Below are 27,220 nucleotides of genomic sequence, written 5' to 3' on the forward strand. Positions count from 1 at the left end.
AAGGGGTAAAAGACTGCTCTGGCCTGAACGTCTCTTTTCCGAGCTGTATGGATGCAAACAACAGGACATAAGCAACTGTACAATGCTTATACAGCCTAATGCAAGTTTCACTGGTAAGCTAGAAAGGGAAAAGAAAATTCTATCATATGCTACACACAGCAATGTATTTAAAGACGTAAACATTGGTTATATTAGATTTTTCCAGGGATAATTCAGTAGGAATAAACCCAAATCCAGCTGGTTTTTTTTAGCATTTTTGTTGAGCAGGGGGAGAGTTAAAAAATATAAAAATAACATAAAAATCCAGGTTTTAATTGCTCGCTCACTTTAAAAATTGTTCTCACTGGGAAGAGTCTCCCTCACTTACTACCAGTGTTAATGTTAGTCGACTAAATGAATTCTATTTTAGTCAACTAAAATAAGACTTAAACTAAAACAATTGAGATGACTAAAATATGACAAACTAAAATGGCATTTTAGTCAAAAGACTAAGACAAAAACTGCATTGAAATTTGACCTCAAAATTAACGCTGGTCTGTAGTGCATGGTCATACCTCAATAACTTAAATAATAACATATGAGATTTTTCACTCCAGCAGTATATAATGAGTTTGGAAATTGTAGAGAAATTATAACTAATGCATTACAATTTAATTACACCCATTAGATTTTAGACGACTGAAATGTCCTGGAGATTTAGTTGACTAAATACGACAAACAATTGCAGAAGACTAAAATGGGACTAACACTAAAATGCCATTTTAGTCCTAAGACCAAGACTAAAACTAAATCGAAATGTGCTGCCAAAATTAACACCGCTTACTGCTCAGGTAAAAACCATTAGGATCAGTAGAAAACAAAGCTAGGGGAAATCACCCCAACAACTGGGACACAGCAATAAAAACCTGACATTTCTAACACTTCCCCACTATTTTTTTTAAATTTGATAAAGCTTTTGGCTGGGGTTGGGCTTAGCTATCATATAAACACCACCTCTATGAAACACATGGATTTGTCATAAAGATTTGATATCATAAAGATTCAAACACTTTCAAATGCTAATGCATTTAGTCTAAAAGCTAAACTGTAAGAATAAGTTCACCTTTTATAACATGTTACAGCCATAAATCGGGGTGTAACGAAAGCACTGGCCCCCGCTCTGACAGCTAGTGGGGGGGAGATCTTCTCCTCACCAGTGTCAACATTTTAAAAAACGTAGCGTTGCAGGGCTCCGCCCGCACCACTCATTCACAGTGCTCCAATTTGAATCCTTAGCGGCTGTCGGCTTGTAGTTCTCAATGAACCACCGCAGCACTGTGGAGGGCCATGGCAGTTCATTCATGCTTCCTGTCCAAATACAATAGGTTTCCTCCTACAAGGTAGCAGATACACTGAAAGATATGCAGGAGACCTGCAAGGCATTAGCAATCTGCTGATCGCTGGTACAATGCTTTACAGGCCCCTGCAACAAAAAATAAATGCACTTTAACTTGCAAAAACGTGCATTCTTTTTTGGCAAAAAATGTACTTCCCATTTAAGCCAGCCATAGATTGAATGCAAAAATAAATAAATAAATTCTCTTGATTCCCTTATCAACACAATCATGAAAAATCCAACATGCTGGTTGTACTGAAGCTGGATTGATGGGTACAAATCAGCCTGCCCAAATCTCAGCCGGTCCATGCTGAACTGGCCGAGATTCAAACTGTTCATGCCCAGCTTTAAGTTCCCTTGTTATGCTTACAGCCAAAATAAAGCCATCGACAGACAAGATGACATTGCCTCATCTAGCCAAGGCAGAGGACAAAATTACATTTACAGCGCCCTCACATGGCTGCACACTCAAAGTCATAAGGCTTATGTCTGCATAGCCAATTGCCTGGCAATGTCTATAGGCACCTTAGATACAACAGTCAACCATCCTCACTTTTGGACCCCTTTTTAATGATATCATGGGGAACTCTCTCGGGTGGACAAGCATACACACAGGATACTGCTACTCTAGTGTCTACACAGTATACTGAACGGTTATACACAGGTTATTGTATGTTGACCACTACATTCTAGGTATAGCAGAGTCTGTCACTTTGTAGTGTACTCAGGCAGTAAGAAATTTTAACCTACTACTAATCTGTCAAAACTCAATACAACAGCTTTAACCCATTTAGGCAATTTTTCCTTAAAAGAGAGGTGGTGCTCTATGTCACTGGATAAGTTAAGGACACAACTAGTCATGTTAAGATACCAAGAATGACTGCTTGAAACAAGTGCAGGAGTTTATTAGTGATAAACAGCCTGTCAGATATAAGCCAGATATACAATACAGCCTGTCAGATATAAAGAACAGAGCAGACCAATCATTAACAGTGAAGGGCAGGAAGTAAACCATTTACATTGCCTTGAAAAAGTATTCATACCCCATTTGTCATGTTACAACCAAAAACGTAAAAGTATTTTATTGATATTTTATGCGATAGACCAACACAAAGTGGCACATAATTGTGAAGTGGAAGGAAAATTATAAATTGTTTTCAACATTTTTTACAAATACGTGAAAAACGTGGGGTGCATTTGTATTCAGCCCCCCCCCCCGAGTCAATACTTTGTAGAACCACCTTTCACTGCAATTACATCTGGAAGTCTTTTTGGGGATGTCTCTACCAGTTTTGCACATCTAGAGTGACATTTTTGCCCATTCTTTGCAAAATAGCACAAGCTCTGTCAGATAGGATGGAGAGCGTCTGAACAGGAATTTTCAAGTCTTGCCACAGATTCTCAATTGGTCAATTAGGTCTGGCATTTGACTGGGCCATTCTAACATATGAATATGCTTTGATCTAAACCATTCCATTGTAGCTACAGCTGTATGTTTAGGGTTGTTATCCTGCTGGAAGGTGAACCTCCTCAGTTTCAAGTCTTCTGCAGGTTTTCTTCTAAGATTACCCTGTATTTGGCTCCATCCATCTTCCCATCAAGTCTGACCAACTTTCCCTGTCCCTGCTGAAGAAAATAATCTCCACAGCATAATGCTGCCACACCATGTTTCATGGTGGGGATGGTGTGCTCAGGGTGACGTTATATAGTTAGGTTGTAAAAAAAAAAAAAAGAATAAAAAAGGAGGAAGACGAAAAACCCCAGCAAAGCATGATCCAACTTGCCACTGCAGGGGAAAAAATTCCTTCCTGATCCCCCGAGAGGCGATTGTATTTTCCCTGGATCAACTTTACCTATAAATGTTAGTACCCAATTATATTATGTACATTTAGGAAATAATCCAGGCCTTTAACCACTTCAGCCCCGAAGAATTTACCCCCTTCCTGACCAAAGCACTTTTCGCAATACGGCACTGTGTCGATTTAACTGACATTGCACCCAAACAAAATTGACGTCCTTTTTTTCCCAACAGAGCTTTCTTTTGGTGGTATTCGATCACCTCTGCAGTTTTTATTTTTTGCACTATAAACAAAAAAAGCGACAATTTTGAAAAAAAAAAAAAAAAAAAAAAAAGCGCATTATTTTTTACTTTTTGCTATAATAAATATCCCCAAAAAATATATAAAAATAAAACATTTTTTCCTCAGTTTAGGTCGATATGTATTCTTCTACATATTTTTGGTAAAAAAAAAAAAAAAAAAAAAAAAAAATCGCAATAAGTGTATATTGATTGGTTTGGGCAAAAGTTATAGCGTCTACAAAAATAGGGGATAGATTTATGGCATTTTTTTAATTCATTTTTTTCAATTAGTAATTGCGGCGATCTGCGATTTTTATCGTGATTGCGACATTATGGCAGACACATTGGACACTATTTTGGGACCACTGTCATTTATACAGCGTTCAGTGCTATAAAAATGCACTGATTACTGTGTAAATGACACTGGCAGGGAAGGGGTTAAACACTAGGGGCGATCAAGGGGTTAAGTGTGTCCTAGGGAGTGATTTTAACTTGGGGGGGATGGGCTACCTAGGACATGACAGCGATCACTGCTCCCGGTGACAGGGAGCAGTAGATCTCTGTCATGTCACTAGGCAGAACGGGGAAATGCCTTATTTACATAGGCAGAGCATGCAGCGGGCGAGCGCTCCCACAATGCCGCTTCTTAAAGGGGACGTACCTGTACGCCCATTTGCGCAGCCATGCCATTGTGCCGACGTATATCGTCGTGCCTGGTCGGCAAGCGGTTAAAGCAATTTACTGAGCTGGCCAGAACCACCTCTGGAGGGAGTCTATTGCACATTTTCACACCTCACTGTGAAGAAACCTTTCCATATTTGGAGATTTAATCTTTTCCTCTAGGTGTAAAGAGTGCCCCCTTGTCCTATGTGTTGACTGTAAAGTGAATAACTCAACACCACACCAGGGAAGCCTATCCCACACCCACCTAACTGTCCCTGAGCCACCCCCCCCATCAAATCATTCCCTGCATCTATTACCTTTTGTACCACCACCCCCTACCTTTAGAATGTAAGCTCTACAAGCAGGGCCCTCCTGTCCCTTCTCTGTTGAACTGTACTGTAAATTGTGCTGTCCCCCCCCTCTACATTGAAAGCGCTGCGTAAACTGTTGGCGCTATATAAATCGTGAATAATTATAATAAAAACACCAAGTACACTATATGGACCACATATATTTGTGCACGTTGATCATACATCCCCCCCCCAATCTCCTCTTAAGAGAATAAATTCAGTTCCTCTAATCTATCCTCATAATGGAGTTCCTCCATGGCTCTCATCAGTTTGGTTGCCCTTCTCTGCACTGCCTCCAGTTTCCTGGTATCCTTTTTGTGAATTGAGCTGGTGCCCAAAACTGAACTGCATATTCCAGATGAGGTCTTACTAATGATTTGTACAGGGCTAAAATTATCTCTCTCTGGAGTCCATACCTCTCAATACGAGAAAGGATTTTGCTCACTTTGGAAACCAAAGCTTGGCATTGCATGCCATTATTGAGCTTATGATCTACCAAAACCCCCAGATCCTTCACTATGGATCCCCCCCAGTTGTACTCCCCTCTAGTATGTATGATGTATGTATATTATCTCCCCTCCCCCCCAGTATATAACTTTACATTTATCTACATTAAACCTCATCTGCCACATAGTCGTCCATTAAAACAGAGCATTGAGGTTGGCTTGTAAGTTGGAGACATCCTGTAAAGACGTTATTCCACTGCATGGTTTGGGGTCATCTGCAAAGACTGAAATGGTACTTTTAATCCCAGACCCTATATCATCTATAAATATATTAAAAAGTAAGGGTCCCAACACTGAACCATGGGGTACACCACTGATAACCTAAGACCAGTCAGAGAATGAATCTAATCACTACACTCTGAATTCGGTCTTTTAGTCCGTTTTCTATCCATTTACAAACTATTTCCAAGCCTGTAGACTTTACCTTACTTACACATTAGCCGTATGTGGGGAACTGTATCGAACACTTTTGCAAATTCCAAGTATATCACGTCTACAGCCACCCCTTTGTTTAAAGTTTCACTTAATTCTTCATAAAAAGAAATTAAGATGTTTGACAACTTCTGTCTTTCATGAACCCATGCTGTCTGTTGCTTAAAATATTTTTTTCCAGCAAGAACTCATCTGTGATCTTTTATTAAACTCTCCAGTATCTTCCCAACTATAGAAGTTAAACTGTAGTCCGTGTTAGTTTTCCACCACACACAGCGTTTTGTTTTTAGGCCAAAAAGTTCAATTTTGGTTTCCTCTGACCAGAGCACCTTCTTCCTCGTTTGTTGTGTCCCCCAACATGGCTTTTCGCAAACTGCAAACACGACTTATGGCTTTCTTCTTGCCACTCTTCCATAAAGGCCAGATTTGTGGAATGCACAACTTTTAGTTGTCCTGTGTACAGATTCTCCCACCTGAGCTGTGGATCTCTGCAGCTCCTCTAGCGTTACTATGGGCCTCTTGGCTGCTTCTCTGATTATTGCTCTCCCTGCCCAGCCTGTCAGTTTAGGTGAACAACCATGTCTTGGTAGGTTTGCAGTTGTGCCATACGCTTTCCATTTTTGGATGGCTTGAACAGTGCTCCTTGAGTTGTTCAAAGCTTGGTAGATTTTTTTTAATAAACTAACCCCGCTGTAAACTTCTCCAAAACGTTATCCCTGACCTGTCTGGTGTGTGTGTTCCTCGGCCCCCCTGATGCTGTTTGTTCACTAAGGTTCTCTAACAGAACAGAACAGCTGTATTTATAAATGAGATAATTACACACAGATGGACGCTTTGCTAATTAAGTGACTTCTGAAGACAATTGGTTCCACTAGATTAGAGTATCAGAGTAAAGGGGGCTGAATACAAATGCACACCACACTTTTCAGATATTTGTAAGAAAATATTTAAAATCATTTATCATTTTCCTTCCACTTCACACTTATGTGCCACTTTGTGTTGGTCCATCACATAAAATCCCAATAAAACACATTACATATTTGGTTGTAACATGACAAAATGTGGAAAATTTCAAGGGGTGTGAATACTTTTTCAACTCACAGTATGTACATTTAGCATATTCTGTTGACCCACAGACGAGTAGATTTGAAAAATGTAAAAAGCGTTACATGTTATGATTATGTACATTTAAAATAATATTTAGTCCTTAACAGTGATAGAGTGATTGTGAATGCAAATATCTAGGTATATAGGAGGTAGCTAAATCAATTAGCCATAATATTATGACCACTGACAAGTAAAGTGAATAATATTGTTTATCTTGTTACAATGGCATCTGAAAGTGGGTGGGCTATATGAGACTGCAAGTGAACAGTGTCCCTGAAGTTAGTGTGTTGAAAGCTGAAAAAATGAACAAATGGACAAAAGGTAAAGATTTGACTAACCTTCACAAGGGCTAAATTGTAATGGCTAGACAACTGGGTCAGAGCAACTCCAGAACTGTTGTAGCTCTTGTAGGATGTTCCTAGTCTGCAGTGGTCAGGACCTTCCAAGGAGGTCCAAGGAAGGAAAACTGGCAAACTGGTGACAGGGTCATGGGCAGCCAAGGCTCACGGATGCACGTGGGGAGTGAAGGCTGGCCTGTATAGTCTGATCCAATAGAAGAGCTACTGTAGCTCAAGTAGCTGTAAAAGTTAACACTGGTTCCCATAGAAAGGTGTCAGAACACAGTGCATCACAGTTTGATGCATATGGGGCTGCACAGCCGCAGACCAGTCAGGGTGCATATGCTGACCTGTGTCCAAACCTGCCTACAATGTGCGTATGTGCATCAGAACTGGACCATTGAAACATGGTGGCCTGGTCTCATGAATTCAAGAATGGCTTGAGGAAACAAGAAGGTTGAGGTGTTGACTTGGCCTCCAAATTCTTCAGATGTCAATCCAATCAAGCATCTGTGGGATGTGCTGGGAAAATCAACTCTGATCCATGGAGGCCCTCACAACCTCCAGGACCTGCTACTAACTGCTTGCTGCCAGATATCACAGCATACCTTCAGAGGTCTAGTGAGGTCCACGCTTTGATGAGTTATAGTGGGTGGTGTAAATTTGCTTTCATTAAGCAGTCTATATTTCTGCTTCACTGTACAGCACAGCGATTATGATTTACTGCTCCTCTGGCAATGCAGATCTGCTCAAACTGACTTAACTTTCATAATGTTTAGTAGCCTATTGAATACACTGACTGATACCATAACACATTAGAAGGTCTACAAATAGGTTTAGGTCGCAACAAACTCCTTGATATCAGTAAAATCACACCAATTGAAATACACCATACCCACCTTCAGTTTGATGTCCACTGGAAGGAGGTGGCTGCAGTCGGCTGGCACTTGATATAGGATGGTCTTTTGATGCAAAAATCTCCTGGATTCTTTGCATGGCTAAAAACTTTACCAACTTCTCATCCAACATATTTATCTGGATCTCTGCAATGTTAACAAGCAACTTGTGAGTGCAACAGAAAATTAACACAGAGTTATCTGAACATGAAAATTAAACGGAATCCAAATGCCAGCTTAAATGACCTAAAGATAGAAAAAACGAAAATCTATTCTATTGTGATAATCTGTAGGACTGGCTAAAATTGCCAATATTATAAACAAACTGCCATTCAAGACAGATTCAAATTGATGTAAACCTTAAAAGTAGAAGTCTGGACTCATACTAGCCAAGCTTAAACCAGCCCTCACCCCCGTTCTAAGCCCTATACTATCTTGTACAGCAGTGGTCATCAACCCTGTCCTCAGGGCCCACTAACAGGCCAGGTTTTAAGTATTACCTTGGGGAGATGCAGACTAGAATACTGCAATCACTGAGCAGCAAATGATATCACCTGTGATGTATTTTGTTATCTTGCAAAACTGGCCTTTTAGTGGGCCCTGAGGACAGGGTTGATGACCAGTGTTGTACAGGAAAGATGTGTATACTTACCTAATCTATGGGCGCTATGGTCTAAGTCACATGACTAGCTTCGGCAAAAGGGACAGCTAACAGATGCCCCATAGTAAATCTATGGGTGATGTCACTGCAGCCATTGTCACTATTCTCTCTTGTCCCCTGAAGCCGGCCCCTGGGAGATCATGTGACATCTTTCCTTTAAGGCCCATACACACAATCTGAAAATCGTACAAAAAAATACCGCTTTCAAATAGATCTATGTAGACAGAACATTTTTCTCTTACGATACCAGATCGTACGATTTTTTTTTTTTTTTTTTTAAACACACACAAAACTGACAATCATTCCTTCCAATATTCTCATTGTGTGTACCAGGCTTTACAGGATAGTTAGTATAGGACCTAGAATGGGGATGACAGCAGCTTTCAGCTAAGATGGTATTAGCCTGGACTTCTACTTTAAGTGAATGACATTTAATCTGTAACGATTACACATGCTCACAGTTACCAGCTAACCGAGACGTGGTTCTGTGACTGGGGTATATGAGGAACTAAGGGAATAAGGGGGAACTTCTACTGAGCAAGACTGGCTGAATCACAGCCCGCACTACCTTCACCCACCTCCCTCTCTGTCGCTCTCCTCTTTCAAAGCACATTGCATTCATTCTTTTCTCTCCAGTTTTTCTAAGGATAGCTGTGATCTACAGGCCCCCTGGACCTGTATTAACCTTTCTTGATGACTTCTCTGCCTGGCTACACTATTTCCTTTATTCTGAAATCCCCACCATCATTCTGGGTTACTTCAATATCTCTATTAATACTAACACTCCTGCCACTTCCAAACTTCTCAGTCTAACCTCCTCCTTTGACCTGAAGCAGTGGATACATGCTCCTACTCACTCTGAAGGCAATACCCTTGACCTCGTTTTCTCTCATCTATGCACCTCTCCAACTATCCATTCCCTCTCGCTGATCACTACTTTAGTAGTTTCACGCTCTCCCTCTCCTCCACCTCCTCTCCCTCCAACCTCCTAAAAGTTACCTGCAGAAACCTACGTCATCTCAACCCTTCTCTTCTCTGCTACGGACGACCTATGACAAAATGTCACCCCTATCTTGCACCAACCTAGCCACTTCTGTCTACAACACTTCACTTTTAGCCTCACAGACCCCCCTCACTACACACAAAGCAGACCCCGATCCCCTTCAACCTTGGCAAACAGATGATACTAAAAGTCAGAAAAAAATAGTCGTGCTCATGAGCGCCTGTGGTGTAAGACTGAGTCTCAGAAAGATTTCAACAAATATAAATCTGCCCTTCAAAAATACAATGCCAGCCTCCCTACTGCCAAGCAGACCTATTTTATCACTCTCATTAGCAACTTATCCTGTCCACGTCAACTCTTCTCTACCTTCAACTCTCTACTTCGTCCTCCACTTACCAACTCACTCACTGCCCAGGAGATCGCCAATCACTGAAAGAGAAGATTGATACAATTCGCAAGGAGATCTCTACTGTTCAGATACCCTTCACGCTTTACACTTCATGCCCACAGGTACAATCATTACTTCCCTCTTTCAACCCCACCACTATAGAAGAGGTTGCTTAACTACTTGCCAATATCCATCTTACCACCTGCCCTCTGGATCCTATTCCCTCGCAAATGCTACGTTCACCCTTTGGCTCTATTCTACACTCTCTAACCCACATCTTCAATCTCTCCCCCTCTTCTGGCATCTTCCCCACCTCTAAAACAGGCACTTGTCAGCCTCATACTTAAACAGCCCTCACTGGACCCATCAAATCCTAAGAACCTACGCCCCATCTCCTTGCTCCCCTTGTTATCCAAACGCCTTGAACGCCTGGTCTACAACCGACTGAGCGTCCACTTAGCTGATAATGGCCTTCTTGATCCGCTTCAGTCTGGATTTCATCCTCAACACTCCACAGAAACTGCTCTCCTAAAACAAACGATCTACTAACGGCCAAAACCAAGGGACACTATTCTGTACGTCTACTCCTGGACCTCTGCTGCCTTTGATACGATTGACCACCCCCTGCTCCTCAAAAAACTCAACTCCTTTAGTCTCCGTGAGTGTACTCTTCGCTGGTTCTCTTCCTACCTTATCCAACCGCACCTTTAGCGTTTCTTACAACTCTACTTCTTCCTCCTCTCTTCCCTTCTTTGTTGGGGTCCCCCAAGGTTCAGTTCTTGGACCTCTCCAATTTTCAATTTACACCTCTTCCCTGGGTTAGCTGACAGCCTCCCATGCCACCTCTATGCTGATGACACCAAAATCTATTTCTCTACCCCTCAGCTCACTCCCTCAGTCTCCTCATGTATCACTAATTTACTATCAGATATATCAGTCTGGATGAAACACCACTTCCTCAAACTCATCTACCCAAAACCAAACTTTTAATTCTCCTTTATGTGCCCCTTCCCCTGATCTCTGTCAAAATCGCAGGCAACAACTATAAGCCCATCCCCGCATGCCAAGGTTCCAGGTGTAGTCCTGGACTCTAAACTCCCTTAAGCCCCATGTCCAATCACTGTCCAAATCTTGCCGCCTCAACATCTCCAAAATACGCCCCTTTCTAACCAATGACACAACAAAGCTCCTAATTTATTCCCTGGTCATCTCTCGCCTCGACTACTGCAACTCCCTTCTCACTGGATTACCTTTACATAGTCTATCACCCCTTCAATCCATCATGAATGCTGCTGCCAGACTCATCCGCCTTACCAATTGCTCTGTATCTGCTATTCCTCTGTCAATTGCTCCACTGGCTTTTGCTCACCCAACTAATTAAATTCAAAATACTAACTACTTACAAAGCCATCCACAACTTAGCCCCCAGCTACATCACTAGCCTAGTCTCTAAATACCAACCTACTCGTTCTCTTCATTCCTCTCAAGACCTCTTGGCTCTCTAGCTCCCTCGTCACCTCCTCCCATGCTCGCCTATAGGACTTTTCCAGAGCCTCTCCAATCCAATGGAATGCCTTACCTCAATCTGTCCCATTATCTCCTACTCTATTAGCTTTTATACGATACCTGAAAACCCTTCTCTTCAGAGAAGCCTACCCTACCCACACCCAACAACTGTATTTTCATTTTCTGCATCAGCTTATCCCCCACAGTTAATACCTTTTGTTCCACTTGACCCTGCCCTTCTAGATTGTAAGCTCCAACGAGCAGGGCCCTCTGATCCCTCTGTATTCATTTGTATGTGTACTGTCTGCCCCCATGTTGTAAAGCGCTGCGCAAACTGTTGGCGCTATATAAATCCTGTATAATAAGAATAATAATTTAATTTCTAAAATACTATGGGGTTAGGTTAGTAATGCTTATAGCATTCCCTTCATTAACCACTTGCCGACCAACCGCTGCAGTTATACTGGTACAGCTCTTCATGCAATAGATACAGCAGGCCCGCGCCGATGCGCGTGGCCGGCAACCGCGATATCTTCTGGCCACCCACAATCGCTTCAGAGGCAGAATGGGGCTCTGCCAATGTAAACAAAGCAGAACCCCGTTCTGACAGGGGTACAGTGTGATAGTCTGTTCCTAGCGATTAGGAACAGTGATCACTCTGTACTCCCAGTCAGTCCACTCCCCCCCACAGCTAGAAAGCACCTCCCTAGGGCACATTTAACCCTTTGATCGCCCCTTGTGTTAACCACCTTCCCTGCCAGTGTCATTTATACAGTAATTAGTGCATTTTTATAGCACTGATCGCTGTATAAATGTCACTGGTCCCAAAAAATATGTCGTGTCCGAACTGTCCGCTGCAATGTCGCAGTCCAGCTAAAAATCGCTGATCACCGGCATTACTAGTTAAAAAAAAGAAAAAAAGGCCACAACTCGGGTGATCGGAGTAAGGGGTCGATCCCAGACCCTTACCACATGATCAGCTGTCAGCCAATGACAGCTGATCATGTGATGTAAACAGAAGAAAATAAAGCCGATCACCGGCTTCTGGTCAAGGGACATCGGTCCCGAAGAGGAAGAGGCGAAGCCGCCTCATCTGTGCCAACCAGTGCCACTTGCCAGTGCATAACAGTGCCAGCAATCAATGCCAGCTATTAGTGCATAACAGTGCCAGCAATCAGTGCCTCCACATCAGCGCCCACCAGTGCCGCCTCATCAGCACCCACGGTAGTTTGAAATCCTTTCAAATAAAAAAATTCTACAAGCACCTCTATCTAAAGTCTGCATGATGACAAGTAGGTAGGTAGGTGTAACGGATCCCCGTCGCACTCCACTTGGGTGCTTCCATCAGCACACAGCTTCCTCCAATTTGGACCTTCAGATATTCCAGCCAAAATATACAACACTAGCTTGTAGGAACCATGGAATTGTTTATTAGAACAAGAATAGTCTTATATACAACTCAGAAGGAGGTTCCCCCCTCCTGATCATATTATCCCAACAATACAACTGTAAGCAGAAACATAAATGAACATGAGCTAATTAACTAGTTATTTACCCAGCCTAGGTGACTCAGAGGTATGACCTTTCAGGTCAGCCTTGCAGTCTTTTAGCTCAGAAGACACAACACACAAATATAAACACAGGACACCTTCGCACAATAGCAGAAGGTCCCAAAATTAGCAGACGGTCTGTCTCCTACACTGCAGACCATGGAATCCACATCCAATCTATGCTCTGATTAATCAGGGGATTGCAAACGGCATGGCAACAGTCTACAAAACTCTTACAATGTTCCATCATTCTGATACAGTGGAATTAATGCATCATAGATTTGAGGGATATTGCTGATAAATATTACTGTTCCATTTTAAAGCGGAGTTCCACCCAGAATTTTTTTTTGTAATCCGTTCTTTTACACTAAAACATTAAATCCATGTCATTTAACATATCGCCAATCAATTCCAGTTTTTTTTAATTGCTTATGGTTTACTTTTGCTCTGCAGAGCGCTTCCATCTCTACTGTGGGCATGTGAAGCCCACTAGCAGTCTCTTCGGGGACATGGTAATGCTGTATGCCCAGCATGCACCTCTTGATCTCTCGATGCTTCGACCCAGAGTCCTGTCAGGAAATCTACTACCCAGAAATCTACTACCCATCAGAATATGCAACCGAAGTGACGTTGCGTCGCGTCCATCTCAGTACACCCGCACTTGTCCACAGTAGGTCTAGAGTTAGAAGTCGGCAAGTGGACATCTTTATACACCCACCAAAAGTCTTGCTTTTCACAGTTATTTTTAACAGTAAATTCAGCTTATATATACTGTATTTCACTATATAAGCTGAGTTTACTGTTAAAAATAACTGAAAAGCAAGACTCCGGTTGGTGTATAAAGGTATCCGCTTGCCGACTTCTAACCCTAGGCTTACTGCGGATGAGTGCGGGTGTACCAAGATGGCCGCGACATCACTTTGGTTGCATATTCTGATGGGTAGCGGCTTAACACCGGCGATGCCTGTTGTCTCCTGGCATTGAGGACACATATCCCAGGAGACATTGCAAATCCGGAAAGGACACGCGTGGCCGAGGAAGTAGGAATACTATGAAGAAATACAGCCGTGAGCGTTTAAAAAAAAAAAAAAAAATAATGATATGCCAAATTGCAATGAATGCACTCTTTACTGCTCAATGGTGAAAAAGTTAAAAATGTGGGAGGAACTCTGCTTTAAGTAATCCAAACCACATTCTCAGTGTCCATTAAATAGCTGTCCATTTTCTCAGTCACCCTGTGCCCCTAATAGACACAGGGTGACTTAGACATAGGAGGTGCATGGGGAGCTGGAACAAGGTTTTCTCAACCTCTCCAAGGGATTCTGGGTTTCACGGGCCCCTCTCCCAAAGCAACTCCCGTCATATCAGGCAGCACACAACTGGGAGATGGGACATAGCGTTATGACTACACAAGAGGTGCCTGCATAAGGACATTCTTGGCATTATCAGGGGAAAAAAAAAACAAAAACTGTCCAATAAATCATTACAGGACATGACGTTACCTACCTCCATTCCCATCCATCAGTGTTCTTAAAGAGTTTGTCAGTTCTACCATAGATGAAGGGTTTATTGTGCAGGATGAAAGACTGGTTGAAGCGCCATCAAGCATTAATGTACTAGGTCGAACTTTTCCATCTGTAAGATAACATTGCGAGATCGGAAGGTTATATTGTAAGTAAGATATGCAACTATAGCACAAGAAAGGAGTTTAAAAGCGATGGGCTTAAACTTAGCCTCTCCAAACACAATTTTCCCTGCAGTCTCTTTAGGAAAAACAGTCTTTGCTGTGTATTTATACCAATATAAGGCATAATTATATACAGTGGATATAAAAAGTGTACACACCCCTGTTAAAAGGTCAGGTTTCTGTGATGTAAAAAAAAAAAATTATATGACAAAAATCATTTCAGAACTTTTTCCACCTTTAATGTGACCTATAAAATGTACAACTCATTTGAAAATAAACTGAAATCTGTGAAAATAAAGTAAAATAATGTGATTGCATGAGTGTGCACACCCTCTTATAAACTGGGGATGTAGCGGTGTTCAGAATTAAGCAATCACATTCAACTCATATTAAATAGGAGTCAGTACACACCTGCCATCATTTGAAGTGCCTCTGATTAACCCCAGATAAAAGTTCAGCTTCTAAGTCTTTTCTGACATTTTCTTAGTCGCATCCTATAACAAAATCCATGGTCCGCAGAGAGCTTCCAAAGCATCAGAGGGATCTCATTGTTAAAAGGTATCAGTCAGGAGAAGGGTACAAAAGAATTTCTAAGGCATTAGATATACAATGGAACACAGTGAAGGCAGTCATCATCAAGTGGAGAAAATATGGCACTACAGTGACATTACCAAGAACTGGTCATCCCTCCAAAATTGATGAAAAGACAAGAAGAAAACTGGTCAGGGAGGTTGCCAATAGGCACAAAACCTTCAGGCTTCTGTTAGAAAGCTGAACACGAACAGGAACTTCATCTTTCAGCGTGACAAAGACCCAAAGCATACATCCAAATGAACGGCTTCACCAGAAGATTAAAGTTTTGGAATGGCCCAGTCAGAGCCCAGACCTGAACCTCATTGAAAATCTGTGGGGTGATCTGAAGAGGGCTGTGCACAGGAGATACCCTCTCAATCTGACAGATTTGGAGTGTTTTTGCAAAGAAGAGTGGGCAAATATTGCCAAGTCAAGATGTGCCTTGCTGACTCATACCTAAAAAGACTGAGTGCTGTAATAAAATCAAAAATGTGCTTCAACAAAGTATTAGTTTAAGGGTGTGCACACTTATGCAACCATATTTTAGTTTATTTTTACTTCCCTCCACCTAAAAGATTTCAGCTTGTTGTTCAACTGAGTTGTACAGTTTATAAGTCACATTAAAAAGGTGGGAAAAGTTCTGAAATGATTCATCTTAGTCTCATGTCTTTACATCACAGAAACCTGACGTTTTGACAGGGGTGTCTAGACTTTTTATATCTACTGTATGCTAACAGATTACCCAAAAGCCCTGGACTTCACTTCAGCTTTGGCAAAACCTCCACAGCCTTCACATTAGCCAAAGGGATGTGCCTCCATCAGGAGAGCGAGGTATGCTACTGGTCAGAGGTATTATGGAAGGCTTACTTAAACATACCGTTTAGTCTCAGAGGCATATACTCTCCCAGTTCGTTTTAAAGCTGAATTCCAGGAATATGGCCACTTTCATAAATGTGCAGGCATATGAGTTAAGTCCAACAACAAGGTACATGCTACCTCCTGAACTGCGACTATTTACATCTGACAGGTTTTTATGGCACTCCGGAGAAGACACAGGACTCAGGAGCAAAGCACACAGCTGCTGCGTTTGTTCCTCCCCTCTTCTGCCCATTCACAGAAGCCTTTGTATTAGGTGAACGAGTTCACATAATAAAGGCTTCTCCAACTGGGCAGAGGAAGGCATAGCATTGACTCTGTACTTGAAGGAGCTGAAACCAGAGCATCCAGCTATCTTCCTGGAGCACAATAATGTCAGTTTTGCCGTGTTTAGAAGCATTTTTAACCAAATAGTCAAAAATCTATCTCCATTAAAAACGCCTGTAAACGAAACGCGGCTAAACGCGAGTTACCATGTTTACAAGCTGTTACAGGCATTTGGCATTTCAAATGCCTCTGAACATCTGTCCTGAATGCATTTTTGTTGCATTTTTATCCAAGTGTTCCCAGTTGAAGTGAAGCCATGAGAATAGATTTTAGGAAGCTCGCCCAGCTGGAAGGCAGATCAGCCTTTCAGGAGGTGGTTGCCAGATAACCTGTGACCTGGATGCCCTGAGAATGCAAGAAGAGTTGCTAGGACCTTTGTGAATATTCTGGGAGCAGAGGACAGGTTGAATGGCAGTGCGCCAAACTGGAAACAACTGCCACTGCAAAGTGAAAAAAGGGCAAAAGAGATGGATGGATAAATAGGAATGTGTAGAATGGAATCTTAGATGTCTACAGGTGCCAGGTATTTACTTCATCTCAGAGAGGCAATTACCGACCGTGCAGATTCCATGTGAAAATTTTGGCATTTGAAGGTATTTATTGAAGGATTTTCAGTCCATAATAGCAAGAATACCCCCACTGGTCTTTAGTACCATGAGTAGGTTTGAATAGAATCCTGTATAGGATACTGTGGGGGAGAAAAAACTTTTGCCACCACCATCCCTACAGCATGGGGTCTTGGGTAAAAGTTCCAAGGTTTTACCAAGCTTTTTATTGATCCAAATACACGATTCTATTTTTGGCATTAGAATATAAAATAAAAAACGAATTAAGCTAAGTGATTAATCTGCAAAAGAAGAGTCTATCACTTTAGGACACCAGCAAAAAAGCAATCATGAAATGGGGAATAGTTATAGGAGGTGTGTCCTCAAAAGCTTTGCCAGTGCCCAATCACCTGAAGGTACAAGCCTATAAACTAGACTCCGGGTCTATGAATACTTTGCCTATGTCCTGTACGATTAAAATACACCCAGTTATGTAACCAAGATGAGGATTTTGCAGTCCAAACTCAAGCAAGCCGTCTAGGGTAATATTGCAACTCCAAAGATATAGTGGTGAGTGAGCAGCAGCCTAAAACAGATGTGTTACTAGCAGGATCACCAGGTAAAGTAAGGGGGGGGGGAGCTAAAATAAATGCAACCACCACATCAATAGATTGGCTGCAATACACTGCAGATTTGTTTTTTTAAGTTAGAACCACCTTAAATTATTAGCTGACCTTTTGGATAGAGTGGGGAAAGTTAGATCTCTTTAGGTCACCAACATATAACCCAACTCTTTATCCAAGTGACTGCAAAGGAATTTCCTGGGAGCTGGACAATCTCTGTATATTCCATTGGGGGATTCACTAGGGGCTAGTGACAAACAGCTTCACAGCAAAGGGTCTATCATTTTTATCTTTCTATATCACAGCAATTGATGCAACATAATATTCATTGCTAAAGAAAAAAAAATATGTTGATGCCAAAACATTTGTTTGCAAGCAATGACAAATGTTAGGACTGGAAAACCTGAAAGGACAAAAAAACTCTCATAGTAATGAGCACATTTATAAAGAGCTAATATATTTTAAGGGCTCAGCACCAGTCTAAGATTCTAAATTTGCCTGTGTACAGAAGCATATTGTTTTATGTAATAAAGCATAACTAAAAGCAAAAATTTCTTTAATTTCAGATAGATTAAGGGAGGGAGGGTTATAACCCCGTTAGTTTATTTATTTTTTGCCATCTTTGTCCCATTGAGGAGATTTACCCTCATTTCCTGTCACATATCCAAAACAGGAAGGGAGAGGGAATCCTAGCAAATTAGGGGAATGCCTTGGGAACCACCAGGTCACCAGAACTAGTGTTATTGAAAGATTTCCCATGTATTACTTTTCTGGGGACAACCCAAAATCTGTGATTTTCTTTTACTTTCAATGATGAATGATAAACAGGACAAATACCGAGGATAATTCTCCTTAATGGGGACTTGGGCGGCAACAACAACATGACAAGTGTTTTAATCCTTCTCCATTCTATCCAAAACTAAAAAAAAAAAAAAAAAAAAGTTTTGCCTTTAGTTATACTTGAATTAAATCTAATTGTACTGGTGATGATGAGTTTACATAGGTCATTCTCCAACCAGTTTCTGCACATTACTTCATTTAAGTAGAATGATAGCCATGCAGAAGGGTAAAAAACCTGTCAGGTACTTATTGCCACTTGTATCCAAGTGGTTAGAAAATCTGCCTAGCAGGACTAAGGCTGCCCGTTTGAATCCCAACCACCACACTCCCTGTCTGGAGTTTGCATGTTTTCCCTGTTCCAGCATGAGTTTCCTTCAGGTACTCTGGTTTCCTCCCACACTCAAAAGACGTGCTTGTAGTACTTGGCTCCTGTTTAAAATTGGCCCTAGTTAGTATGTGTAAGTATGAATGTGAGTTGTAGACCTTAGATTGTAAGCTCCTTGAAGGCAGGGACTGATGTGAATGTACAATATGCATGTAAAGAGCTGCATAAAATGATGGCGCTATATGGGTACCTGTAATAAATAATATATGAATAAAAAAAAAAAAAGTATCCACATTGGGAAATTGCATCTTACTTCCTGCGTGGTCAACTGGAAGGTGTGTAGGAATTTCAAAGAAAAAACAGATTGCAATAATATACTGTATTTATTGGCGTATAACACTCACTTTTTCACCATGAAAATTGGGTGCAAATATGGTGTGCGTGTTATATGCCAATACTTCAATTTTAGCTGCCTCGGACGGGACAGGGAGTGGGCGGGACGAGCGCCATCAGATTAAATATTGTGAGAATCTCCTGCCTACTTGGCGGCCTCTGTAATAGGAGGCTGCTGCACTGACGGCAACGGTGAGGCAGCTGCACTGACGGCAACGGTGAGGCAGCTGCACTGACGGCAACGGTGAGGCAGCTGCACTGACGGCAACGGTGAGGCAGCTGCACTGACGGCAACGGTGAGGCAGCTGCACTGACGGCAACGGTGAGGCAGCTGCACTGACGGCAACGGTGAGGCAGCTGCACTGACGGCAACGGTGAGGCAGCTGCACTGACGGCAACGGTGAGGCAGCTGCACTGACGGCAACGGTGAGGCAGCTGCACTGACGGCAACGGTGAGGCAGCTGCACTGACGGCAACGGTGAGGCAGCTGCACTGACGGCAACGGTGAGGCAGCTGCACTGACGGCAACGGTGAGGCAGCTGCACTGACGACAACGGTGAGGCAGCTGCACTGACGACAACGGTGAGGCAGCTGCACTGACGACAACGGTGAGGCTGCAGATGGGCATTAATCAGGCTGCATTGATGGCAATGGTAAGGCTGCAGATGGGCACTGACCCTTATGTTGCTTAAATATTAAATCCTTATTACATTTTAATTTTTTTCCTGAAACTTCCCTCTTAAAATTAATGTGCGTGTTATACACCTGTGCGTGTTATACGCCGATAAATACAATAATTTTTTGAAGCGTAGAGAACTTTTAAAGCTTCTGTCTGTTCTTTCTGTATCCCCAGTAGGAAGTCCACCTTCACATTTTTTGGTTTTATTCCTCCAAAATGCAGCAGGTACATTTAACTGTAAGAAATCCAGTGAACTCCTAAATTACTGTGCACTTTACTTCTTATGAAATCCCAAACAGGATGGTCTCTTAGGAGCACACCCAAATTGTCAGATTCACAGTCATTTTTCTTCACTTGTTGCATTTGTTTTTAAGAGACAAAACATGGGAAAATGTGCATGAATTGCAGAGATGTACTGCATAGGTTTGTTTTTTAGCTTTTGCTCAAAAATACACAAGTGAGGGAAACCCTGTGTTGCCAGTGCCTCAAAGAAAAATTTCTCCTCTTAGTTGTTCAGTGTCAACTCATAATTTGAGATTTTTTTTTTTTACTTTCAATGAGAACTATAAACAGGACAAATAAGGCAAATCTCCTTAACCACTTAAGGACCGCCTCACGCCGATGTAAGTCGGCAAGGCGGCACGGGCAGGCAAAATCACGTACATGTACGTGATTTGCCTCCCGCGAGGCGGTCCCGTTTTGTCCTCCGGCGATCGGAGATGAGGGGGAGGCCATCCGTTCGTGGCCCCCCCCCTCGCGATCGCCGCCGGCCAATCAGATCACTTCCTTTGCTGCTGTATGCTAAACAGCAGCAAAGGAAATTATGTCATCTCTCCTCGGCATTCCGTTGCAGCGCCGAGGAGAGAAGACAGGTATGTGAGTGCACCAACACTACACAACACAGTAGAACATGCCTGGCACACAAAACACCCCGATCCCCCCCCCCCCCCCTCCCTGTCACAAACTGACACCAGCAGTTTTTTTTTTTTTTTTTTCTGATTACTGCATGGTGTCAGTTTGTGACAGTTACAGTGTTGGGACAGTGAGTATTACCCCCCTGTAGGTCTAGGATACCCCCCTAACCCCCCCTAATAAAGTTTTAACCCCTTGATCACCCCCTGTCACCAGTGTCACTAAGCGATCATTTTTCTGATCGCTGTATTAGTGTCGCTGGTGACGCTAGTTAGTGAGGTAAATATTGAGGTTCGCCGTCAGCGTTTTATAGCGACAGGGACCCCCATATACTACCCAATAAATGTTTTAACCCCTTGATTGCCCCCTAGTTAACCCTTTCACCACTGATCACTGTATAACCGTTACGGGTGACGCTGGTTAGTTCGTTTATTTTTTATAGTGTCAGGGCATCCGCCGTTTATTACCGAATAAAGGTTTAGCCCCCCGGTCGCCCGGCGGTGATATGCGTCGCCCCAGGCAGCGTCAGATTAGCGCCAGTAACGCTAACACCCACGCACGCAGCATACGCCTCCCTTAGTGGTATAGTATCTGATCGGATCAATATCTGATCCGATCAGATCTATACTAGCGTCCCCAGCAGTTTAGGGTTCCCACAAACGCAGTGTTAGCGGGATCAGCCCAGATACCTGCTAGCACCTGCGTTTTGTCCCTCCGCCCGGCCCAGCCCAAGTGCAGTATCGATCGATCACTGTCACTTACAAAACACTAAACGCATAACTGCAGCGTTCGCAGAGTCAGGCCTGATCCCTGCGATCGCTAACAGTTTTTTTGGTAGCATTTTGGTGAGCTGGCAAGCACCAGCCCCAGGCAGCGTCAGGTTAGCGCCAGTACCGCTAACACCCACGCACGCACCGTACAGCTCCCTTAGTGGTATAGTATCTGAACGGATCAATATCTGGTCCGATCAGATCTATACTAGCGTCCCCAGCAGTTTAGGGTTCCCAAAAACGCAGTGTTAGCGGGATCAGCCCAGATACCCGCTAGCACCTGCGTTGTGCCCCTCCGCCCGGCCCAGCCCACCCAAGTGCAGTATCGATCGATCACTGTCACTTACAAGGCACTAAACGCATAACTGCAGTGTTCGCAGAGTCAGGCCTGATCCCTGTGATCGCTAACAGTTTTTTTGGTAGCATTTTGGTGAACTGGCAAGCACCAGCCCCAGGCAGCGTCAGGTTAGCGCCAGTACCGCTAACACCCACGCACGCACCGTACAGCTCCCTTAGTGGTATAGTATCTGAACGGATCAATATCTGGTCCGATCAGATCTATACTAGCGTCCCCAGCAGTTTAGGGTTCCCAAAAACGCAGTGTTAGCGGGATCAGCCCAGATACCTGCTAGCACCTGCGTTTTGCCCCTCCGCCCGGCCCAGCCCAGCCCACCCAAGTGCAGTATCGATCGATCACTGTCACTTACAAAACACTAAACGCATAACTGCAGCGTTCGCAGAGTCAGGCCTGATCCCTGCGATCGCTAACAGTTTTTTTGGAAGCTTTTTATTGAACTGGCAAGCACCAGCGGCTTAGTACACCCCGGTCGTAGTCAAACCAGCGCTGCAGTAACACTTGGTGACGTGGCGAGTCCCATAAGTGCAGTTCAAGCTGGTGAGGTGGCAAGCACAAGTAGTGTCCCGCTGCCACCAAAAAGACAAACACAGGCCCGTCGTGCCCATAGTGCCCTTCCTGCTGCATTCGCCAATCCTAATTGGGAACACACCGCTTCTGCAGCGCCTGTACTTCCCCCATTCACATCCCCAACCAAATGCAGAGGGCTGCATGAGAGGCATTTTTATGTCCTCCCGAGTACCCCTACCCAACGAACCCCCCCAAAAAGATGTCGTGTCTGCAGCAAGCGCGGATATAGGCGTGACACCCGCTATTATTGTCCCTCCTGTCCTGACAATCCTGGTCTTTGCATTGGTGAATGTTTTGAACGCTACCATTCACTAGTTGAGTATTAGCGTAGGGTACAGCATTGCACAGACTAGGCACACTTTCACAGGGTCTCCCAAGATGCCATCGCATTTTGAGAGACCCGAACCTGGAACCGGTTACAGTTATAAAAGTTAGTTACAAAAAAAGTGTAAAAAAAAAAAAAAAAAAAATATATATATATAAAATAAAAAAAAAAATAGTTGTCGTTTTATTGTTCTCTCTCTCTATTCTCTCTCTCTATTGTTCTGCTCTTTTTTTTACTGTATTCTATTCTGCAATGTTTTATTGTTATTATGTTTTATCATGTTTGTTTTTCAGGTATGTAATTATTTATACTTTACTGTTTACTGTGCTTTATTGTTAACCATTGTTAACCATTTTTTTGTCTTCAGGTACGCCATTCACGACTTTGAGTGGTTATACCAGAATGATGCCTGCAGGTTTAGGTATCATCTTGGTATCATTCTTTTCAGCCAGCGGTCGGCTTTCATGTAAAAGCAATACTAGCGGCTAATTAGCCTCTAGACTGCCTTTACAAGCCGTGGGAGGGAATGCCCCCCCCCCCCACCGTCTTCCGTGTTTTTCTCTGGCTCTCCTGTCTCAACAGGGAACCTGAGAATGCAGCCGGTGATTCAGCCAGCTGACCATAGAGCTGATCAGAGACAAGAGTGGCTCCAAACATCTCTATGGCCTAAGAAACCGGAAGCTACGAGCATTTTATGACTTAGATTTCGCCGGATGTAAATAGCGCCATTGGGAAATTGGGGAAGCATTTTATCACACCGATCTTGGTGTGGTCAGATGCTTTGAGGGCAGAGGAGAGATCTAGGGTCTAATAGACCCCAATTTTTTCAAAAAAAGAGTACCTGTCACTACCTATTGCTATCATAGGGGATATTTACATTCCCCGAGATAACAATAAAAATGATTTAAAAAAAAAAAAAAAAAAAAATGAAAGGAACAGTTTAAAAATAAGATAAAAAAGCAAAAAAATAATAAAGAAAAAAAAAAAAAAGCACCCCTGTCGCCCCCCTGCTCTTGCGCTAAGGAGATCGCAAGCGGCGGTCTGTCGTCAAACGTAAACAGCAATTGCACCATGCATGTGAGGTATCACCGCGAAGGTCAGATCGAGGGCAGTAATTTTTGCAGTAGACCTCCTCTGCAAATCTAAAGTGGTAACCTGTAAAGGCTTTTAAAGGCTTTTAAAAATGTATTTATTTTGTTGCCACTGCACGTTTGTGTGCAATTGTAAAGCATGTCATGTTTGGTATCCATGTACTCGGCCTAAGATCATCTTTTTTATTTCATCAAACATTTGGGCAATATAGTGTGTTTTAGTGCATTAAAATTTAAAAAAGTGTGTTTTTTCCCCCAAAAATGCGTTTGAAAAATCGCTGCGCAAATACTGTGTGGAAAAAAAATTAAACACCCACCATTTTAATCTGTAGGGCATTTGCTTTAAAAAAAATATATAATGTTTGGGGGTTCAAAGTAATTTTCTTGCAAAAAAAAATAACTTTTTCATGTAAACAATAAGTGTCAGAAAGGGCTTTGTCTTCAAGTGGTTAGAAGAGTGGGTAATGTGTGACATAAGCTTCTAAATGTTGTGCATAAAATGCCAGGACAGTTCAAAACCCCCCCAAATGACCCCATTTTGGAAAGTAGACACCCCAAGCTATTTGCTGAGAGGCATGTCGAGTCCATGGAATATTTTATATTGCGACACAAGTTGCGGGAAAGAGACAAATTTTTTTTTTTTTTTTTTTGCACAAAGTTGTCACTTAATGATATATTGCTCAAACATGCCATGGGAATATGTGAAATTACACCCCAAAATACATTCTGCTGCTTCTCCTGAGTACGGGGATACCACATGTGTGAGACTTTTTGGGAGCCTAGCCGCGTACGGGACCCCGAAAACCAAGCACCGCCTTCAGGCTTTCTAAGGGCGTAAATTTTTGATTTCACTCTTCACTGCCTATCACAGTTTCGGAGGCCATGGAATGCCCAGGTGGCACAAACCCCCCCCAAATGACCCCATTTTGGAAAGTAGACACCCCAAGCTATTTGCTGAGAGGTATAGTGAGTATTTTGCAGACCTCACTTTTTGTCACAAAGTTTTGAAATTTGAAAAAAGAAAAAAAAAAAAAAGTTTTTTCCTGTCTTTCTTCATTTTCAAAAACAAATGAGAGCTGCAAAATACTCACCATGCCTCTAAATGTATTTTGGGGTGCAATTCCACATAGGCCCATGGCCTGTGTGAGCAATATATCATTTAGTGACAACTTTGTGCAAAAAAAAAAAAAAAAAAAAGTGTCACTTTCCCGCAACTTGTGTCAAAATATAAAATATTCCATGGACTCAATATGCCTCTCAGCAAATAGCTTGGGGTGTCTACTTTCCAAAATGGGGTCATTTGGGGGGGGGGGGGGGGTTGTGCCACCTGGGCATTCCATGGCCTCCGAAACTGTGATAGGCAGTGAAGAGTGAAATCAAAAATTTACACCCTTAGAAATCCTGAAGGCGGTGATTGGTTTTCGGGGTCCCGTACGCGGCTAGGCTCCCAAAAAGTCCCACACATGTGGTATCTCCGTACTCAGGAGAAGTAGCTGAATGTATTTTGGGGTGCAATTCCACATAGGCCCATGGCCTGTGTGAGCAATATATCATTCCAGGCATGGCTTTATTTATTAGGAACTTGTCTGGATAATAGGGGTGCGCATCTTCACTGGTCTCACGATTCGATTCGATTATCTGGTCAACGATTCGATTCGATATCACGATGCATCACGATTACGATGAGCGAAAACAAACTGAAAAATACTGAACCTCCCCCGTCAAACGCAGCCACCTGTGCCCGTCAAACGCAGCCACCTGTGCCCGTCAAACGCAGCCACCTGTGCCCAAACGCAGCCACTTGTGCCTGTCAAACTCAGCCATCTATGCCCAAACAATGCAGCCATCACTAACCCCCCACAATTACTTTATTTTAATTAATGTTATATTACAATAGATGCTGTGCCCCCGCTGTATGTGCTTTTAAAAAACCAATGTCACCTCATACTGAATTTCTCCATAGTAGTACGATCATGTGACTCCCGGCTCGTCCCGTCCCGTCCCGCCCCTCTCCGCTCTCCTCTCTCGTGTCTCCTGAGTCCTGATGTCAGCGGGGAATTCTCAGTCCCGCCCGCTGACTATAGTTATCGTATCAGAAGAGATGCGGGCGGGACTGAGAAATCCCCGCTGACGTCAGGACTCAGGAGACGGAAGAGGAGAGCGGAGAGGGAAGAGCAGAGTGGAGAGGGGCGGGACGGGCGTCACATGATCGTAATACTACGGCGAAATTCGGTATAAAGCGACATTTTTTTTAAAAAAGCACATACAGCGGGGGCACAGCATCTATTGTAATATAACATTAATTAAAATAAAGTCTTTTTAAAAATCCGCTCGGAGCGCTTTCCCGGGAGGGGCGGGGCTAGTAATGACGTCACCGAACATCGATTTTCCGGTCCTTACGCATCAATGCCGCATCGGAGACACCTGAATCGCGATGCATCGATGCAACGATTAATTTCAGCACCCCTACTGGATAACCAGTGTCACAGCAGAGGCTCCCATTGACTGAATTCCAGCTGTTCTGACTGGACTGGAGGATAGCCTCAGCCATGCAAAAAAAGTTCCCTTTAAACCACATTCAGAATTAGGCTTGGTTCACAAATATACAAATTGGATGCATTTTGAACAGCATCTGATTCACATGACACGTGAACCAAACCGACTTTCTATGGAGGCGGTTCAGATATCTATGGTGCAGTGGCAATGCGGATAAAAAAATAAAAAAATAAAAGGCCTGTATTTTCTGAGCACTGCAGTTCAGATGCTAATTCCAGGCTCATTGCCTTGTATAGGAACACTTCTGAATCCCACGTCAGTTTTGAACACAAATTGAGGGGGGGGGGGGAGAGTGTAGGGCACCCAGCCCCCAAAAGCTATACCAGGCCATTATCCAAGCATGCAGCCTGGCAAGGAGGCCCCCCCCCCCCCGACAACGAATGAGCGCCCCCCCCCCCCCCCCCCCCCCCCCCCCGAACCATACTAGGTCAATAATTTCCAGCCCCTAAATCACCTTGTCCCCAGGGGCTGATGTGGACAAGGGCCTCTTCCCCACAACCCTGGGCGGTGGTTGCTGCTGTCAGCGGAGGAGGCTTATCAGAATCTGGAGGCCCCCCCCTTTAACAAGGGAGCCCCCAGATCCCACCACCCCCCATGTGGAGTATGGGGGCACCCACTGACAGATGTTGAGTGATTGGTTGTTAAGGACGGGGCAGCCAGCTTCCTGGCCCGCTCCTTAACAAGCGGCTATTGTCAAAGACGCTGGTGGCCGTCCGCTCCTAAAATTCCCATTTGAATCATACCTGAAATCGAAGTTGAACCGCTAAACAGCTGCTTTGGAAATTCAGTGTGAAAACAGACCTGAAATTCACAGGTGTGAACCCTGCCTTATGTCTGAACTGCCACTCTCCCTCCTGTGGGGAGGGATGGCAACACATACATTTCTCTAGGCAAACAGAGTTTTGCTTTAAAGTGTAT

The 27,220-nt window shown here is 43.2% G+C and overlaps 1 protein-coding gene across 2 annotated transcripts in view; it reads right to left on the bottom strand.

The window, feature by feature from the left end:
- Positions 1-27,220, bottom strand: part of PHF12 (PHD finger protein 12) — a 148,843-nt gene that overhangs the window by 28,403 nt on the left and 93,220 nt on the right. For both annotated transcript variants that reach the window (XR_012241764.1, XM_073616800.1), the window contains exons 10-12: positions 14,362-14,490; positions 7,751-7,894; positions 1-43 (exon numbers count right to left, since the gene is read on the bottom strand). The exon at positions 1-43 is cut by the window's left edge and continues 59 nt beyond it. Coding sequence is in view for 1 of the 2 variants with exons in the window: in XM_073616800.1 (XP_073472901.1) it covers positions 1-43; positions 7,751-7,894; positions 14,362-14,490 (316 nt within the window). In the remaining variant the exon portion in view is untranslated. The remainder of the gene's footprint in view (positions 44-7,750; positions 7,895-14,361; positions 14,491-27,220) is intronic.

This window comes from Aquarana catesbeiana, linkage group LG02, assembly GCF_042186555.1.
Source record: "Aquarana catesbeiana isolate 2022-GZ linkage group LG02, ASM4218655v1, whole genome shotgun sequence".
NCBI classification, from domain to species: Eukaryota; Metazoa; Chordata; class Amphibia; order Anura; family Ranidae; genus Aquarana; species Aquarana catesbeiana.